Below are 21068 nucleotides of genomic sequence, written 5' to 3'. Positions count from 1 at the left end.
GTGCTGACCCTGCGTCATCGTCTGGCTACATAAGGACTCGAACGCTTAGTTTTCTAGGAGTTGGCAAACCGCTTTTAAAGGCAGAGCATCATGAAAAAGTTTTGTCTTACATTGCTGACTCAGCCTCCAGCTCTATCGCCTCCTCTTCTTCAGTTGTAAAAAGTAAAAGCACTGAGTCGTCATTGGAGGCTCATGTTCATGAACCACACCTTTCCTTGTGTCCTTCACCCCAACCAAGATTGAAGGATGACGCAGGCCATACTACTGATTACTCCATGGAGCTGTTTTCACATACCATGCCTGGATTATCAAGTCAAATGGTGAATTACCCAGGCCAAGAAGAATCTGACATGGAGTGCACTGATGCACAGCCGCTGATGGATGATTCTGCTGGTACATTCACTCAGAGCACTACATTGTCCTCGCAGTGTACAGAGCCAGATTTTGACCCTGATGAGACTCAGGTGCCCCTTCCCGCACACTATACCACCATACAGGGTGACACAGAGAAAGGTGCACATGACATAGAAGAGGAGGTGATGGATGACCCAGTTGTTGACCCAGATTGGCATCCATTGGGGGAAGAGGGTGCTGCTTCCAATAGCTCAGATGAGGAGCATCCACAGCAGACATCGACATCGCAACAGCTGTTATCTGGCAGGCCCGGAGCACTCCAAAGACAGGTTCCAAACATCAAAAGAGTTGCTGGACAGCTTGTCCAGAGGGTCAAAAGATCACAGCGTGCTAGGCCACAAAATGTCTGCCAAAGTAGGAAGAGTGCAGTGTGGCAGTTTTTTGAACAAAATCCTCATGATCAGGCCAAGGTTATCTGTAAGAAGTGCGCAAAGACCTTTAGCCGAGGGAAAAATCTGAAAAATTTGAATACCAGTTGCATGCTTAGACATTTAACCAGCATGCACTTGCAAGCGTGGACACAACACCAAACCTCAAGTGCCACATGTGCAACTGATCACAACGAAGGTAGTCAGCAACGCTACATTGTTTCCCCCACTGTAAGCCCACCGGTTAGCACAGCAGCAAATGTTGAGGTGTCGTTGCAAGGCCACAGCAGTCAGGGAATCCCACTGTTATATCAACGAAAGACTGATTCTAGGCCATCAGAAAGAACAACAACTCCATCTCCATCATCAACCCTCTCTCAGTCCGCCCTGTCCACCGCTACTTCCACCATATGCAGCTCTCAAGTCCAGCTCACCCTCCCAGACACTATGAGTAGGTCAAGAAAGTACGCAGTCTCTTATCCGCGTACATTGGGTTTGAACGCCCACATTGCCAAACTAATCTCGTTTGAGATGGTGCCCTTTCGGTTGGTGGAAAGCACAGCTTTCCGCGAACTCATGGCCTATGCAGTACCACGCTATGACCTACCCAGTCGCCACTTCTTCTCTCGCAAAGCCATCCCAGCCCTCCACCATCATGTGAAAGACCGCATTGTCCATGCACTCAAGCAGTCAGTGAGCGGAAAGGTGCACCTCACAACTGATGCATGGTCCAGTCGGCATGGCCAGGGCCGTTACGTGTCCATCACTGCGCACTGGGTTAATGTGGTGGATGCAGGGTCCACAGGGGACAGCGGTGGTGGGACAGTGCTGCCTAGCCCACGGTATAGGAAACAGTTGGCTGTAGGCGTTCGACCCTCCTCCTCCTCCTCCTCCTCCAGAAGCGACAGCTCGTCCACAGAGCGCAGTCGTACGAGCACTCCATCTGCAGCTGCCACTGTTGCACACGATGTGTCCCCCTATCGAGCAGCTAGTGGAAAGCGTCAGCAGGCTGTGTTGCAGATGATGTGTTTGGGCGACAGACACACCGCCGAGGTGCTGGCCGAGTACTTGAAGCGACAAACTGAGTCATGGCTGGGCAGTGTACATCTTGAGGCAGGCAAGGTAGTTAGTGATAACGGCCGTAATTTTGTGGCAGCCATAGCCCTTTCAAAACTCAGCCACATACCTTGCTTGGCTCACACCTTGAACCTGGTGGTGCAGTGCTTCCTCAAAAATTATCCGGAGTTAACAGCCCTGCTCCAGAAGGTGCGAAGACTGTGCGCGCACATCCGCCGGTCGCCTGTACACTCCGTTCGTATGCAGAAGCTGCAGCGATTGCTCCACCTTCCCAACCACCGCCTCATTATCGACATTGCAACAAGGTGGAACTCCACCCTGCACATGGTGGAGCGGCTATGCGAGCAGAGGCAGGCCATAATGCATTTGTGGGAGGATACACGGCCAGGCACTTTGAGAGCAGACATGGAGTTGACAGGTGTGCAGTGGTCGAAGCTGAAAGACCTTTGTAAAGTCCTTCAGTGTTTTGAGGAATGCACACGGCTGGTAAGCGCAGACGACGCCATCCTAAGCATGAGCATCCCACTTATGCGTCTGCTCATGCAAACTTTGACGCACCTTAAGGAGCAGGCGTCTGCAGCCAATGTTGATGAGGAGGAAGAGGAGGAGGGAATCCTTGATGACATTCAGCCATTGTCTGCTCAGGGACCTCTCCTGGACGAGGTGGAGGAAGAAGAGGAGGAGGAGGAGGAGGATGATGGGGATGATTACTTAGGGGAGGAGGATGCATCTCGTGGGGCAAGTGAAAATGTTGGCGTGGCAAGGTCTGGTACAGGGTTTGTGCGTGACTGGAGGGATGTGGATTTGCCAGAAAGTGCTCCTCCACCCAGCACTCGCAGTGCATCATTGACACCGGGAACATTGGCCCACATGTCAGATTATGCCTTGCGGATCCTAAAAAGGGACCCCCGCATTGCCAAAATGATGAACGATGACGACTACTGGTTGGCCAGCATCCTGGATCCACGCTATAAAGGCAAATTACAAAACATCATGCCACAGGAGAACCTTGACCTAATATTGGCTAATAAACAAGCAACTCTGGTAAATCGGTTGCTTGAGGCATTCCCAGCACACAGCAGCGGTGATGGTTCTCACACGAGCCGTACGGGCCGGGGGCAGCTTGGCAGAGGTGTTCGTGGTGCACACAGCAGAAGTGGCGTTGGAGACAGGGGTTTCATGACAATGTTGTGGACTGATTTTTCAAATTCCGCTCACATAACTGGTAATACTGCATCGATGGAAAGTGACAGGAGACAGCAGTTGTCAACTATGGTTACAAACTACTTTTCCTCCCATATCGATGTTCTCCCACACAGGTCATTCCCCTTTGACTATTGGGCCGCTAAACTGGACACCTGGCCTGAATTGGCACAATATGCCTTACAGGTGCTCGCTTGCCCAGCTGCAAGTGTGCTATCGGAAAGAGTCTTCAGTGCAGCTGGATCAATCCTGACAGAAAAAAGGACCCGTCTGTCAACCCAAAATGTGGATGATTTAACCTTCATTAAAATGAACCACGCATGGGTTTCCAAGGATTTTGTCCCACCTTCCCCTGATGACACATAGGGTGACAGAAAAATGGCTTGCTTTGGTCCACCTCTTCCTGGTACTTCACCTATTTCGCCTTTTGCATCAGTTGAATGTCCAACATCAACATATGCCACTTTCTAAAACTCCCTAACTGTGCTGTCTCCCCCCCATGGCCGGGGTCACCACCTAGTGCACGACACCGTGCGAGTGTCGTTGCCCTGGACAGGTGGGTAGGCCGACTCTTGGGCGCGGGCACTGGCACAGGGTCCCTCATAGTGCAATCAAGTGTCTCTGACGGTGGTGGTGCACACCCGCCGTCAGACACACCGCTGTACTATGAGGGGCCCAGTGCCAGTACCGACGCCCACGAGTGGGCCCCCCTTGCTTGGCCAGGGCCCCAGCATTTGCAATCTTTACCTCTCCCTGCTCCTCCGCTGTGTAATCTGGGCCGTCAAATCCATACTGTGCCTGACACCGTCTGAGCCTGCCTCCTGAGACATATATTTTGAATGTGTACGCTATCCATACATGTTATCCAGGGATACGGTACCCTTTCTAACCTTTGTGCAATGACGTGCAATCCATACTGGGCCTAACACCGTCTGAGCCTGCCTCATGCTGTATAGACATATATTTTGAATGTGTACGCTATCCATACATGTTATCCGGGGATACGGTACCCTTTCTAACCTTTGTGCAATGACGTGCAATCCATACTGGGCCTAACACCGTCTGAGCCTGCCTCATGCTGTATAGACATATATTTTGAATGTGTACGCTATCCATACATGTTATCCGGGGATACGGTACCCCTTCTAACCTTTGTGCAATGACGTGCAATCCATACTGGGCCTAACACCGTCTGAGCCTGCCTCATGCTGTATAGACATATATTTTGAATGTGTACGCTATCCATACATGTTATCCGGGGATACGGTACCCCTTCTAACCTTTGTGCAATGACGTGCAATCCATACTGGGCCTAATACCGTCTGAGCCTGCCTCATGCTGTATAGACATATATTTTGAATGTGTACGCTATCCATACATGTTATCCGGGGATACGGTACCCCTTCTAACCTTTGTGCAATGACGTGCAATCCATACTGGGCCTAACACCGTCTGAGCCTGCCTCATGCTGTATAGACATATATTTTGAATGTGTACGCTATCCATACATGTTATCCGGGGATACGGTACCCTTTCTAACCTTTGTGCAATCACGTGCAATCCATACTGGGCCTAACACCGTCTGAGCCTGCCTCATGCTGTATAGACATATATTTTGAATGTGTACGCTATCCATACATGTTATCCGGGGATACGGTACCCCTTCTAACCTTTGTGCAATGACGTGCAATCCATACTGGGCCTAACACCGTCTGAGCCTGCCTCATGCTGTATAGACATATATTTTGAATGTGTACGCTATCCATACATGTTATCCGGGGATACGGTACCCCTTCTAACCTTTGTGCAATGACGTGCAATCCATACTGGGCCTAATACCGTCTGAGCCTGCCTCATGCTGTATAGACATATATTTTGAGTGTGTACGCTATCCATACATGTTATCCGGGGATACGGTACCCTTTCTAACCTTTGTGCAAAGACGTGCAATCCATACTGGGCCTAACACCGTCTGAGCCTGCCTCATGCTGTATAGACATATATTTTGAATGTGTACGCTATCCATACATGTTATCCGGGGATACGGTACCCCTTCTAACCTTTGTGCAATGACGTGCAATCCATACTGGGCCTAACACCGTCTGAGCCTGCCTCATGCTGTATAGACATATATTTTGAATGTGTACGCTATCCATACATGTTATCCGGGGATACGGTACCCCTTCTAACCTTTGTGCAATGACTTGCAATCCATACTGGGCCTAACACCGTCTGAGCCTGCCTCATGCTGTATAGACATATATTTTGAATGTGTACGCTATCCATACATGTTATCCGGGGATACGGTACCCTTTCTAACCTTTGTGCAATCACGTGCAATCCATACTGGGCCTAACACCGTCTGAGCCTGCCTCATGCTGTATAGACATATATTTTGAATGTGTACGCTATCCATACATGTTATCCGGGGATACGGTACCCCTTCTAACCTTTGTGCAATGACGTGCAATCCATACTGGGCCTAACACCGTCTGAGCCTGCCTCATGCTGTATAGACATACACTCACTGGCCACTTTATTAGGTACACCATGCTAGTAACGGGTTGGACCCCCTTTTGCCTTCAGAACTGCCTCAATTCTTCGTGGCAGAGATTCAACAAGGTGCTGGAAGCATTCCTCAGAGATTTTGGACCATATTGACATGATGGCATCACACAGTTGGCGCAGATTTGTCGGCTGCACATCCCTGATGCGAATCTCCCGTTCCACCACATCCCAAAGATGCTCTATTGGATTGAGATCTGGTGACTGAGGAGGCCATTTGAGTACAGTGAACTCATTGTCATGTTCAAGAAACCAATCTGAGATGATTCGAGCTTTATGACATGGCGCATTATCCTGCTGAAAGTAGCCATCAGATGTTGGGTACATTGTGGTCATAAAGGGATGGACATGGTCAGCAACAATACTCAGGTAGGCTGTGGCGTTGCAACGATGCTCAATTGGTACCAAGGGGCCCAAAGAGTGCCAAGAAAAAATTCCCCACACCATGACACCACCACCACCAGCCTGAACCGTTGATACAAGGCAGGATGGATCCATGCTTTCATGTTGTTTACGCCAAATTCTGACCCTACCATCCGAATGTCGCAGCAGAAATCGAGACTCATCAGACCAGGCAACGTTTTTCCAATCTTCTACTGTCCAATTTCGATGAGCTTGTGCAAATTGTAGCCTCAGTTTCCTGTTCTTAGCTGAGAGGAGTGGTACCCGGTGTGGTCTTCTGCTGCTGTAGCCCATCTGCCTCAAAGTTCGACGCACTGTGCGTTCAGAGATGCTCTTCTGCCTACCTTGGTTGTAACGGGTGGCAATTTGAGTCACTGTTGCCTTTCTATCAGCTCGAACCAGTCTGCCCATTCTCCTCTGACCTCTGGCATCAACAAGGCATTTCCGGCCACAGAACTGCCGCTCACTGGATTTTTTTTCTTTTTCGGACCATTCTCTGTAAACCCTAGAGATGGTTGTGCGTGAAAATCCCAGGAGATCAGCAGTTTCTGAAATACTCAGACCAGCCCTTCTGGCACCAACAATCATGCCACGTTCAAAGGCACTCAAATCACCTTTCTTCCCCATACTGATGCTCGGTTTGAACTGCAGGAGATTGTCTTGACCATGTCTACATGCCTAAATGCACTGAGTTGCCGCCATGTGATTGGCAGATTAGAAATTAAGTCTTAACACACAGTTGGACAGGTGTACCTAATAAAGTGGCCAGTGAGTGTATATTTTGAATGTGTACGCTATCCATACATGTTATCCGGGGATACGGTACCCTTTCTAACCTTTGTGCAATGACGTGCAATCCATACTGGGCCTAACACCGTCTGAGCCTGCCTCATGCTGTATAGACATATATTTTGAATGTGTACGCTATCAATACATGTTATCCGGGGATACGGTACCCCTTCTAACTTTTGTGCAATGACGTGCAATCCATACTGGGCCTAACACCGTCTGAGCCTGCCTCATGCTGTATAGACATATATTTTGAATGTGTACGTTATCCATACATGTTATCCAGGGATACGGCACCCTTTCTAACCTTTGTGCAATCACGTGCAATCCATACTGGGCGTGAGAACGGCTGGCGAGCTGTTAAGCAAGCTACAGCACCTGTCCAGACAAGTACAGGGATTCCCTAGCGAGGAGACTTATTTGATTGTTTTCTATGTTGGGACAGCAATTTTTGGGGAGCACTATACTCTGGAGAATGATAGATGGGGCCCACCATACACTGGAACATTCCAAAGGTGGACATCAGACACTGGAGCAGCATTTACAGGGCCCATTATACACTAGAGCATTAGAAATGGGGCCCATTATGTTTGGAGCATTATTTGGGCCCATAAGACAGTGGAGCTTCATCCATGGGGACCAACATATACTGTAGCATTATGTGGAGCTCATCATATACTGTTTCAAACATTATATGGGACCAATGATTTTGTATGGAGAAATAGATGGGCCTCGTCATGAGATGTAAAAAGTGAGGTATTTTTCATTGTACTATACCGCTATTTCTCTGCCGTATCGGAGCATGATGAGTTGTGGTATGTGTTAAAGGGGCACTCTTTCGCCCAGGGCACATGAAAACCTGCAGCCAGCCCTCCCCCCCCACAAATTTAGCCAAATAACCCCCATTTTTCAGTGCGTAACTTGTATTATGAAGTTAATTAAGGTTGACAAGCTTAAGTAAGAAGAATTGATGCTTTTGGCATTCAAATGGGCACTGTAGGTGTGTTTCCTGTCCTCCTCTCACTGCCGACTTTTATTCCCCATTGACTTACATTGGGTTTCGTGTTTCGGGACGACCCCGACTTTTCCCTATAATCGGACGATCTTGCTCGACCCGACTTTTGGAAAAGTCGGGTTTCACGAAACGAAACGCGACCCTAAAAAACCAAAAGTCGCTCAACTCTAATATTAACACATGACCATTAACCAGAGAAAACAAAGAGCAAAAAACACAAGTATAACTAAAAAGTAAAAAATATACTGCAAATAATGCATAAAAGTAATGATAATAATAAGGGTATTTAGTAAACATAATTTTGATCAAAATAATGTACAAGCCATCCCGCCACGTCACGGCAACCCTTGTGGGACAGTCCCTACTCTAGTATTTAAAACCTTTTCACTTGCCAAGTGGCATGAATGTGAATAAGGGTCGAGCGACTGAACCACTAGTAACAGCTTAGGCCAGACTGGATGGCTTTCCCAGCTCAGAAAGAGGGCGGTCACACCCATATATGCACTGAATGCAAAATGAAATGAATAAAAAACAAATCTGAACTGAGAAAAGTAAGTTAATGTGTATGCACAATGTAAGTGCTTATTAACACATGACCATTAACCAGAGAAAACAAAGAGCAAAAAAAACAAGTATAACTAAAAAGTAAAAAATATACTGCAAATAATGCATAAAAGTAATGATAATAATAAGGGTATTTAGTAAACATAATTTTGATCAAAATAATGTACAAGCCATCCCGCCACGTCACGGCAACCCTTGTGGGACAGTCCCTACTCTAGTATTTAAAGTATTTAAGTATTGTTTATCAATTGATTACACTTTTTCTGGTGTCTACCCCTAATTTTTGGAAATATTTTGACTCCAAGTTCAGTTTCCTTCATGTGTGTTGACTGTAACAGTAGGGTTCCCAGACCGGTAGGTTTGCACTTACTTCCAGTCAGCAACTGTATTACTATCCTTAACTGTTTCTAACAACAATCTATGAAGCTCATATACAGTATGTGCCACCCGAGTGTGGTTGAGCAGAAAAGCAGTTTGAACTGTTGCATAAGGTATCAGGGCTCCAAACACAGCAGACCTACAGCAGTCCCTCACCCACCTCCTAATTTTAACTTAAATTTGAAGCTATAAGTGCTAGCCCATATCCTGTCTCATGCATGGCCCATGCCTGACTAATGCTGTGCCATTATAAAATATCTACTGTGGGTTAATTGATGCCACTTTTCCTGGTGTCTGCCCCTACTTTTCTTGTAAATGTTTGGACTCCAAATTTGGTCTCCTTCATGTGTGTTGCGTGAATTTGGCAGCGCTCTCAGAGCACCAGGCCTACATCTGTCACTCATCCACCTGTTACTGAGCGATGTTTAAGGCCCTGTCCCAGGCATTGTTCCATGCATCCATGCTGCACAATTATACTATTTACTAGCTATGAACCCGTTCTACGCCCGGGTGGCAAGCATATTTATTGGTATATGGTCTCCCATTCTGCTATGTGCTGCCACCCGCCTATCCTGGTACGCATAGCACCCCTCATTCCTATCCTGGTATGCATGGTACCCTCACCCCCCCAATCTTGGTATGCATGGCACCCCATTCTTCATCCTGGTATTCATGGTCCTGTCACCCCCCAATCCTGGTATGCATGGTACTCCCTCATCCCTATCCTGGTATGGATGGTCCCCTCACCCCCTATCTTGGTATATATGGTCCCCTCACCCCAATCCTGGTATGCATGGTCCCCTCACCCCCCAATCCTGGTATGCATGGTACTCCCTCACTCCTATCCTGGTATGCATGGTCCCCACACCCCCAATCCTGGTATGCATGGTCCTCTCACCCCTCTATCCTGGTATGCATGGACACCTCACCCCCTATCCTGGTATGCATGATCCTCTCATCCCCCAATCCTGGTATGCATGGTACCCCTCATCCCCCAATCCTGGTATGCATGGTCCTCTCACCCCCCAATCCTGGTATGCATGGTACTCCCTCATCCCTATCCTGGTATGCATGGTCCCCTCACCCCCTATCCTGGTATGCATGGTACCCCTCATCTGCTAATCCTGGTATACATGGTCCTCTCACCCCCTGTCCAGGTATGCATGGTCCCCTCACCCCCCAAACCTGGTATGCATGGTACCCCTCATCCCCCAATCCTGGTATGCATGGTACCCCTCATCCCCTAATCCTGGTATGCATGGTCCCCTCACCCCCCATCCTGGTATGCATGGTACCCCTCATCCCACAATCCTGGTATGCATGGTCCCTTCACCCCCCTATCTTGGTATGCATGGACCCCTCACCCCCCAATCCTGGTATGCATGGTCCTCTAACCCAACTATCCTGGTATGCATGGTACTCCTCATCCCCCAATCCTGGTATGCATGGCCCCCTCACCCCCCAATCCTGGTATGCATGGCCCCCTCACCCCCCTATCCTGGTATACATGGTCCTCTCACCTCCCCTATCCTGGTATGCACGGTCCTCTCACCTCCCCTATCCTGGTATGCATGGTCCCCTCACTCCTATTAAAACTGTACACATACAAAAAAACCCCATTTGTACTCACCCTTCTTTCCTGTGCTCCAGCGCTGTCACGTTCTGCTGGAGGCCGGGGCAGGAGTGCAGCCGGAATCGCGCATGCCCATAGCGCTGTCCGGCGCCATATTGCTGAAGAAACACTGCAAGTGTGTCTTTAGTAAAATGGCGCGGATTGCGCTATGCGCATGCGCGATTTCAGCCGCACTCCTGCCCCGGTCTACGCTCCTCACGGTCAAGTAAGTATGTAAGTATGGCGTCGGAGATGGCAGTATGCAGTGTGTGTACGGTACCACCATCTCCGGCGCCATACACACTCCTCACTGCTGGCTGCCTCATTCTGTCTGGAGCCAGACTGCGCAGGCACGTTGCGCTTGCGCTGTCTATAAAGACTTCGGACAGAGTGACGCTTACAGCACTATATTATAGATACTCTACCACTTTTCCTGTTGTCTTCCCCTAATTTGAGCTGTTCTGGCAGCTTTTGGGCCCCCCTGAAAGTGTTGTCTATACATTTGGTTTTGCTTACTATTGAATTTAATGGGATTCAGATTAGCTTGGCGCACTGTTCAGCAAACTGTTAGGCGAACATCGGGAAATTCGCTGACTCGAGTCAAATCAAACCTAAAAAGGTTCAATCATCTCTAGATTGCACCACTGCCCATGTCCCAAATGCTCTCCTTCCGTTTCTGTCCCATTGCATTGTAAAATACTCTGGTCATACTGGTTGAAACATTACATTACTTGTAGAGGAAGCAAGGTGACTGGCTGGGAAAACTGGCCAAAGACTGATAATTGAGTACCCATGCCAATTTGAAAATAAATAGTGGATAATCACTTAAAATAAGGTTGAATATTTCTTTTTTTACTTACTTTGGGAAGTAGATATCCTCTGAAGCTTACATCCTGAGTAGTAGCGTGGGGCACATTGGTTGGAACAAGGTTTCCAAAACGTTGAATCTCATGGATGACGGCTTCAGTATAGGGCATCTCTCTACGATGAATAGCTTGGGGCGCATTCGATCCAATAACTTTATCGATCTCACTTTGGACCTTTTCTATTTCCAAGACAAATACATAAAACTATATGTAAAAAAGGAGATTTGGTGAGAACTTTCATCCGTAAATATGATAGCATTTCAGCCAGATTTCCACTTTGGCACTTGATATCATTGTGGTTGTTATGAAATTGCCCCACTGTAGTAAAAATTGTTTCCATATTCTTCTGAATTTGAGATTGTAATTTTACCTAAACCAAAAGAGATTTTTGACTCCTAAGGGTTGTATTTAATATAGATAAATGTAAACTAATGCACCTAGGACAGAATAATCCTATTGCTGCATATACTGTACATTACATATACAGATCAAGAGAAGGACTTGGGTGTTCTCATTACAAGCAAGCTGAGCAGCAGTACTCAATGTCAAGCAGCAGCTGCAAAAGCAAAGAAGATTTTAGGATGTATAAGAACAGAGATAAAATCCTGTGATCCCAACGTATTATTACCCCTTTATAAATCACTGGTGAGGCCACAACTAGAATACAGATTCCAGTTTTGGGCTTCACATTTTAAAAAGGATATTCAGAAGTTAGAATCAGTTCAACGACGGGCAACTAGATTATTACAAGGGATGGAAGGCCTCTCATATGAGGAGAAGTCGGAAAAGTTGGGCTTGCTTAGCTTAGAAAAAAGACGCCTCAGAGGGGATGTCATTTACATGTATAAATATATGTGTGGCCTGTACAAAACACTGGCACATGACTTGTTTCTTCCAAGGACTGTGCTGAGGACTAGGGGGCACTCATTACAGGCGGAAGAAAGCTGATTCCAACAGCTAAACAGGAAAGGGTTCTTTACAGTTAGAGCAGTCAGACTGTGGAATGCCCTACCACAGGGGGTAGTAATGGCAGTCACTATAACAACTTTTAAAAAAGGGCTGGACGATTTCCTTGATACACATAACATTGCGGGTTATAGTTAGATTAGTGACGAAATGTAAAGTTGGTGGAGAAAGGTTGATCTTGATGGACCTAGATCTTTATTCAACCTACGTAACTATATGTAACTATGTATTTGGAATTTGTGCTCTCTTAGATAAGCATTACAATTACAAAATCTTTTATTTCTTCTGGTGGGAATCTATACTATTGTTGTTAGTAGGCTAAATTAGTATACCATCAATTTTCATGATGGAGGCCTTGTCTGGTCCTCAGAAATGCTCTGCCTAGCACCTTTTTCCTTTAGTGCACAACGTTGGGCATCTCAACTATTCACCGAGGCTTTTGGTGCTGAGAAGGCCCCCAATGTCATGACATACACCATGAGGTTGTAACTTCACAACGTGCGTCCCCTAAAATTCTGACTTTTCCTAAGGCAACACATCATGACTACACGACGCGTGTTTTAATGTCAGAGGCTTAATTGGAGCTGGCGTCTTGCTCCAGATCGCTGATGTCTTGCTCCAAAGGAAAAAAAAAGGTCAGATGTAGATAGACAGCAGCTATGGTGGAGGGTCACAAGAGCAAAGTGGTGAATATTATTATTTTTTATGGTATGATTGTTTTGATCTTGGGTCTCAAGAAGCCCCCAATAGTATGCAATATTCGATTTGCATTGGAAAACTTCAATGTGAATTAAATTTCCTGTCCAAATTCAAGCAAAAATGCCAAATTTAAATCAATACTTCAAATATACCATTAACAACTGGAGATAACGAAATATCCTCTCTCTCCTTTTGTCATAGTGTGGGAGGAACGGCCCCCATCGAGTGTCCGGGCAGGAACCAAGGGAGCCGTCATCTAGGTTCCGGGGGAAACTATTCCCGGGGGACAGAGTTCGGGGATGGACCGTTGAGATAGACAGATGGGCTAGGGGAGGGGCCAGTATAAAAGGGGTGGGGAGCGCCAGTCACGATGAGTCAGCAGACCGGGACAGAGGCAGCAGGAGACCTTGGAAGTGACTGAGAGCTAGAGCAACTTACCAGTGCCAGGGAAGACGCTCACTGAGGACTTCAGAGGGACAGCGCCGAGATGACCATCTGAGACTTGCTGCCCCGCTCCAGCCCGTGGTCACTGCCTCTCCAGCTCAGCCCGCGGCCGCTGCCGCCTCACCACAGCCTGCGGCTGCGGCCTACCCGTGGTCGCCCGCGGCTGTTGCTGTCCCGCTGCGGACCGCGGCTGCGGCCTGTTCCCTGCCACCCGCAGCCACCCTGCTCTCACCTGTGGCCGCGGCAAGTCCAGTGCCGTCAGCGGCCACCACTGTCTCGCTCCGGTCCGCGGCAAGGGCCGAGCCTCTGCTCACCGCTGAGTCCCCTCCGTAGCGGCTAGCTGCACAGGTAGCCTGTCACCAGCCACCCAGCATCGCTGATGCTTGCCCCCATCCAGGGGCAGCAGCCTACTCGTTCAAGGACTCCTCCGGGACCGGAGGTGCCCCAGCGCCACAGGAGCGACGGAACGCTCGACGACTATGCTAACTCTTCAGCAGCTGAGCCCAGCAGCTGCTCCGCTGAAGAACCACCATCCAGAACGCCGAGGGACGTCAGGATAGCTAAGTTGACTATATAGTTAAGGACCCGTAGTCGGCCATACCGTGGCCCTATAGTGACTGGCTCTCACCGGACGTAGTCGTGTTCTCCTCTGTTTGTGGGAACTGTATTGAGCCCCTGCAAGCGCAACCGTTATTACCCCCTTTGGTTGAACAGGCTGAGACTGAGGAAAGCTCCCTTTAGGCCTATAAACGTTATTATAAAAGCACCAAACCGACTCGCGACTCGTCATTGCATCCTGCGAACCTGCTAGTACCACATTAGATTATCCCCACTACATTCTCTGTTTTATGACTCTGGTTTCTTATGTCTGATGTTTTTATTATTTATTTAAAGGCCTTCAGCTCAATCTAGGGCCATGGCTACTTGATGGATGAATGATGTGTAGGAAGTTCGATCTTTTGCAAGCCTACATAGATCCACCGTCATATTGATAGTATCAAGCCATTGAAATGCTGGACTTCCGCTTCGTCTTGTTCCTTATATTTTTACGACCATAATGTCCTTCTTCAGTGCTTGCTCTCTTCTTATGAGGTGTTCAAAGTAGGCAAGGCATATGTAGCTGGTGTAAAATAAATGTCTGACCTGCTGATCACAGTTGAAGGAATATGGCTGCCGCAATAATCATCCACAGAAAATAATATAAATACATATAATGAGAAAATAATGTGTATCACTGACTGATTTTAATTAGTAAAAACAAAATGAATTAAAAATGATACATTCCCACACATGAGGTGGTTCTCTTACTTTGGATTTCTGGATACTTCATCACTAGTAGAAGGCCCCATCTCAGGGTGGTTGAGGTTGACTCCATGGCAGCGTCAAAGAGATCTGTAAGCAGGGCTGTTAGGTTTTCATTGGTGAAGTATAATTTAGGATTTGGCTTTTCCTAATGTAGAAAATACATCAAAAACATAATCTTTGAAAAGCCACTTTGAACTGCTGCTCTAGCAAGAATCCAAACTCAAGTATTAGGCCAGGATCACACATGCAAGAAACATGGCCGTGTCTCGCATGTTAATACCCAGCACTGCCGCCGGCACTCAGGAGTGGAGCGTGCGGCTGCATGTATTGCTAAGCGGCCACATGCTCCCATCCAAGACCCGGCCGTGTTTCTCACATGTGTGATCCTGGCCTTAGTTACAAACACGGATCATGGAGGAGGGGAGTAGAGAAGCTAACAATAGGAGAATGTTGGTAAATATTGTTAGCTCATGGATTCTTGCCAAAGGAGCAGATCAAAGCAGCTTCTAAAGAGCAACAACTTGGTAGTTAAAACAACAAGCAACACTTTTAGCATTGTTTTATAGTCTTAGCATTATAGCAGTGCGATAAAATGTTTTTGTGTCAGACACTTTTCCCACTGTTTCTACAATATATTTGATCATATGTGTTGGGCATATCCATATGCTCCTATTCACTAGATCTATCTATTTACCTTTCATGTGGAGTGAATAAGGCCATGTAATATGACTGAAGCATTCCTAGCATTTTACAGTGTGACACCCTGGTATAGTGCTGATTTGTCAGCTATATGTATGCCTGGTTCATTGGTGCCTGAGTAGGGTTTAACTCTATCTATCATCTATCAAAACAAAAATGGTGCAGCACCAGCAACAGCTAAAAATTTAAATAGTGGGTGCGAAGTCCCCCAGGCAAATCCAAACCTTAATAATATCCAAGAAAATACAGTAGAGGCAGCACTCCAAGGTCAAAAAGTATAAATGCTTTATTGACCCATTGTGATGGCGACATTTCATTTAAAGTGTGGAACTTTCTCACGCCAAGGATGTGAGAAAGTTCCACACTTGGAATTAAATGTCGCCTTCACAATGGGTCAATAAAGCATTTATACTTTTTGACCTTGGAGCGCTGCGTCTATTTGCTTTAATATTATCATCATTTGGTACTGCCTGTGAGGCTTTACACCTACTGCCTCTATTTTTTTTGCTGGCGCTGCACCATTTTTTTTATTCTTCTATCTAGTTATAATCAAACATTTTGAAATTCAAATTTGCCATCTTTGACAAATTTTTCCCAAAAATTAGGTTTTCAAGCCAATTGAATGGGAGTAAAAAAGAAAGAGAGAAAAAAGAGAGAGCAATAGAGAAAAGAGAATGAGAGGTAGAAAGAGTAAAAAGGTGGGTGAGGAGGAGATTGAATCAAAGCTTTTGCATTGCAAAAATGAAAAGAAATATGTGGATACTGGAATACAATCAATCGGTTACACTCTGACGCCACCTTTCTTATTTCTGTGTCGCTATTAATACAACTGATACAGCTAAGGGCAGGTGCAGACGATGGCATTTTCTCTCATCCTAGAGAGTTTGGCAGATTATGCGAATCACATTCTGATCAGAGTTTTAACAGAGTGTGGTCATAGTGTGATCCCATTCACTTGGATGAGAAGAAAATGGAGATAAAAAATTCTCTATTCTGTCAGTTCATGGAAATCGGACTGTCCTCGGATGTCATTCAAGTGCGGTCCTTTGTTTTCCACGGACTATTTGACTTGCATGGTCAACTGCAATCCAAATATTGGGTCGAACTCAGGCTTTCTTTGATTTTTTGCTTGGACCTGCACTGTTTGAGAATGAAATAAGACATGGGAATGGTCCCAAAAACTAACATTGGTCCACGTGCGATCCAATGTTTTGTGGGATCGCGCTCGGATCAATAATACGATCGTCTACTTGTTTTTCAGCTGTAGTTTCTTTTTCTGTCCCTATGTTTATAGAGCTGTGCACTCTTACCTGCCAATTCCTACTCTGTAAATGCAGAAAATAGTGCTCATCTTTTATACAGGCCGCCTTAGCCTCCCATGACTAGATGAGCTACAGAATGTTATAGGATAACTTCGGAACAAATGGGGAAGCTCCATCAGGTTAGCACAACCTTTTTATTAATATTTCTGTTTTATTCCGAGAGACTCTATCGCGCTTCTCTGCTCCCTAATAGAGATGAGCAAATATTTCATTGTTCCGTTTCGGTCACGGTCCCCGAATTTTCAATATTCGCCAATTTAATCGCCAAATATAGCCAAACATACACAGCACAAAAAACGGTGTTTCCCAAGCTGTGTGACAGTGTGGGAAATACGAGTAGTGCTTCTGATCATCGGTGAAATCATCCCCACCAGTCAGAGAGCCGCAGTTCCCACGCTGTCAGAAGACAGCATGAGCACTCAGCTGTGATCGGAGGTGTAAAGTTTACCTCCCGTCACAGGTGTCAGCTGATGGGATTACAGCTCCCATCAACTGACACCTGCAGCTGCTAATAATAGTGAGAGCAGTAGCAGCGGATGGGAGTATTCATCAGCTGCTCCTGTGCTGTAAATAAATAATTTAAAAAAAACCCGGCGTGAGCTCCCCTGTATTTTTGATAAGCTGCGTGATTTTTAACAACCAGCCTTGCTAAAGCCCACAGCTGGGGAGGATATTCTCAGGCTACTAAGGGGCCATGGATATAGGGGTGGCAAGTCGGGTTCATATTTGTGGAGTTGATGTCACCTTTGTATTGTCAGGTGACATCAAGCCCAGGGATTAGTGATGGAGAAGTGTCTATAAAACACCTATCCATTACTAATCCTATAGTTGTTTAGTAAATAAAAACACGGCCAGAATAAATTCCTTTATTTGAAATAAGACTAAACACAGTTTTCCATTTGATTTAATAATAACAAACACAGTTATACTCACGAGTTCCGGCTGTTTTTAGTAAAACCTGATCTGGTGAAATGCAATGCCGGATCCGGTTTTTCTCCCCATTGACTTGTATTAGCGCCAGATCGCGCCGGATGGCCATGCAGTTCATCCGGTTTTTACCGGATCCGGCAATATGTCTCAATCCGGCGTCTGGAAAAAAGGGTTACTGTAATGTTTTTTGTCTCCGGCGAAAAAGCCGGAAGCGCCGGATCTGGTGGGTGGATCCGTTTTTTTTGGTCTGAGCATGCTCAGTAGCCCTGCCCACAGCAAACATATATAAACCATGGCAGTGGGACCCTCAGCCACAGCCAATATGCCAGCCAAGAGAGGAGCCAGCCGCAGGAGAAGGCAGGAGAGTACCGCACCACCAGCACCACCCCAAATGGAGTCAAGAGACCTTGCTGAACAGGCAGAGGAGAGTCCACCAGCAGACGACAGACGGTAATTATCACATCTGCCATTCCCCAAAAATGTAACCAATTTTTTTGTCTTTCAGCCAGGGCCGTGGAATATCAATATATTCATTGGCCCTTTGTTTCTCTTTATTCCCCAGCAGAAGCCACCAAACAGAACAAGCAGCAGCACCAGCAGCAGCAACAGGAACAGAGTTTGGCCGGCAGCAGTACACCACATCTTCTTCTGGGAGCCCTCCCTCGCATCGTCAGCGTTTAACGGTAATTTTTTTTTTTCCACAATCCATCATCTCTGGAATATATGTCTATTCATTGGCTTTTATTTCAAAACAGGAATCACAAACTGAAGAGGATCTCCCAGAAGAAGAGTCACCATCGTGTAAGTATAATTTTTTTTTTTACATTTCTTGCTAGTGTGGAGGCTAATGTATTTTTTTTTCTCTTTTTCTTTAACAGGCTTCACAGCGTGCTCCCGACTCTGACGGTGAGGAGGGTAGGATCGACATGGACCTCCTCATCGATCTGGTCAGAGAAAGGGAGCCGCTGTGGAATATGGGGGACCGCCGCCATGCCGATCTTATTGTGACCCGTCAGCTCTGGGAGGAAATCTGTTCGCTACTCGTGGACCGCTGGGAGGACCTCGATGCTCGGGCCCAGATTCAAGAGCATAAGTATATACAGTTCAGGTTGCTGGATGTAAAGCAGTGTTTTCCAAACTCCAGTCCTTGTGGTCCCCACGGGTCATGTTTTCAGGATTTCTTTTTGAGCAACACTGTGGAAATCCTGAAAACATGACCGTGGGGGGCATGAGGAGTGGAGTTTGGGAAACACTGATGTTGTATACTAACCACTCCTTTCTCATTTCAGGGGAGAGAATTGTGAAGTAGTGGTGGTCTGTGAGGGATCGCTTCAAGAAGGAGTTCAACAAAGAGATGCGGGCCCAGACTGGATCTGGAGGACGCAGAAGCAAGTACAAGTACGCACGAGCCCTGTCGTTCCTCCGGGCAACAATGGTCACCAGAAGGTAAATATTACACACCCCATGTAAAAAAAAATGTTTACATGTCTAAACAATTTTTTTTTCAGCCAGGGACATGCCATGTCACTATATTAATTGTATTTTTTTCTCTTTATTCCACAGCACGGTGACCAGCACTCGGGAGCCTGCATGTTTGGACCTTTCTGTGGCGATCCCTGAGGAGACAGGCACCGAGGTACACTTCGACCACCCCGGCCCATCTGCACCTTCCCAGCCTTCCCTCACATTCGATCCATCTCTCCCATCCACCAGCGCTGGAGCATCGTGGCCGCCTGCATTACATGAATCCGCTGGTGAGGAGATCGCTTTCCCTTTACCCCACCCTTCTGCCGCTGCCACCTCTAGTACACCTGCGGGTACTGGGCAGCAGCGGCAGAGGGGTCAGGAAAAGACGTATGCGCCCAAGTTCTTGCATCTGAATGCATCTTTCCAGAACTGTCTTAAAGTCTTGTCAGAGCAAATCTCCGCAGGCTTTCAGCAGATCAACTCCGCCATTCTGGAGTTGAAGACACTTCTGCAAACCATACATTCAGAAGCAAGAAGTTCGCCAAACCACACGTTTTTCAGGTCTGTAGTGGAGCGCATGGAAACGCTATCTACTAGCCAGCAGATGCATGTAATGCATTCATGCCACGCTGCTCTACTGCAGGTTACCTCCCAACCTCCTCCTCCCACCCGAGTAGTTCCTCCACCTGCACCCCCTCCAGCCACTGTCCCTCCTCCCCCTCCTATTCAATACCAGCAACCTCCCCAGTACCAGCAACCTGCCCCATACCAAACTCCTGTCCCGTACCAAACTCCTTCCCCGTACCAAACTCCTGCCCCGTACCACTTCTCAACCACATCATCTGCTCCTCCAGTCCCTGCCCAACCCTCCACTCCACCACCCACCACCTGCTCTGCCTCCCACATGTCCACCCATTCTATTTCTTTTTCCACCCCTTCACCTCTAACTGTTCCTTCCCCACCACCATCCCAGTCCTCTCTCCACACTCCCAATGTCGAAGTGTCCCCAGCCCCTCTACCCCACACTACACTAATTTATGATTGTGTGTCTACAATAAAAATACAAGTTTTCTGGTTTAAAGCTTTATTAAAATGTTTTCTATTGAAATTGACAAACATTTTATTAAAAAAAATGGGTCAATTAAAGTTAAATTGTTGGATTATAATTCTTGTCTGTCATTTATTTCTGCGGCTAAATATGTTTAAACCAAAGGTAAAATAATGGGTAAAAATTATTGGGTATTCTAAGCAAGGTATATAAATTTGGGTAAAAGGTAAATACATTTTACCTTGTGGCCACAGTTGTGCCCCTGGTTGTGTTTTAGGCAAAGTATTTCACCTTTTAGCCAAAGTTGTGTATCTTGTTGGGGATTACCTAACAATGTACACAACTTTTGTTAAAAGGTGAAATACTTTGGCTAAAACACAACCAGGGACACAACTGTAGCCAAAAGGTAAAAAAATTTAGATAAACCACAACAAGATAGACAACTTTGATTGGCCAAGGTAAACTGTTGGTACAGAAGGTACATGACTTTGGTTAAGGGCAGAAATTTCTCAAACTGTGTCACCCTGCTAGTCTATTCTTCCTTGAGGTGACATAAAGTATTGGGCAAAATTGTCCCTCATTCGTGAAACAGTCACAGAACTTCTATTGGTAATGTTATGGTAATCTTGCAAGGTGGTTTCTTCAGAGTGGTCCTCAATGGAAATGGGTTCCTTCCAGATTACAAAATTGTGCAGGACCACGCAAGCTTTGATCACCTCATCAACAGTTTCTGCCTTGAGGTTGATCGCAGTCAATAGGACACGACATTTGACTGTCAGAATACCAAAAGCGCACTCCACCATTCTTCTTGCTCTTGTGAGGCGGTAATTAAAAATGCGTTTTGTTGTTGTCAGTTCTCTGCTAGAGTACGGTTTCAAGCTGGAAGGCTTCATCCCCTACACATATAAAAGGCATAGGTGGGCCAGATGTTTGAG

The 21068-nt window shown here is 46.6% G+C and overlaps 1 protein-coding gene across 1 annotated transcript in view; it reads right to left on the bottom strand.

Moving 5' to 3' along the window:
- Positions 1 to 21068, bottom strand: part of LOC141098587 (cytochrome P450 2K1-like) — a 139006-nt gene that overhangs the window by 38047 nt on the left and 79891 nt on the right. The window contains exons 7-8 of the mRNA XM_073586498.1: positions 14671 to 14812; positions 11248 to 11432 (exon numbers count right to left, since the gene is read on the bottom strand). Of these exons, the coding sequence (XP_073442599.1) occupies positions 11248 to 11432; positions 14671 to 14812 (327 nt within the window). The remainder of the gene's footprint in view (positions 1 to 11247; positions 11433 to 14670; positions 14813 to 21068) is intronic.

The sequence above is a fragment of the Dendrobates tinctorius genome, unplaced genomic scaffold, assembly GCF_039654945.1.
Source record: "Dendrobates tinctorius isolate UK_male_01 unplaced genomic scaffold, ASM3965494v1 ptg000093l, whole genome shotgun sequence".
Lineage (NCBI taxonomy): Eukaryota > Metazoa > Chordata > Amphibia > Anura > Dendrobatidae > Dendrobates > Dendrobates tinctorius.
This window is presented reverse-complemented; position numbering and strand designations above follow the sequence as displayed.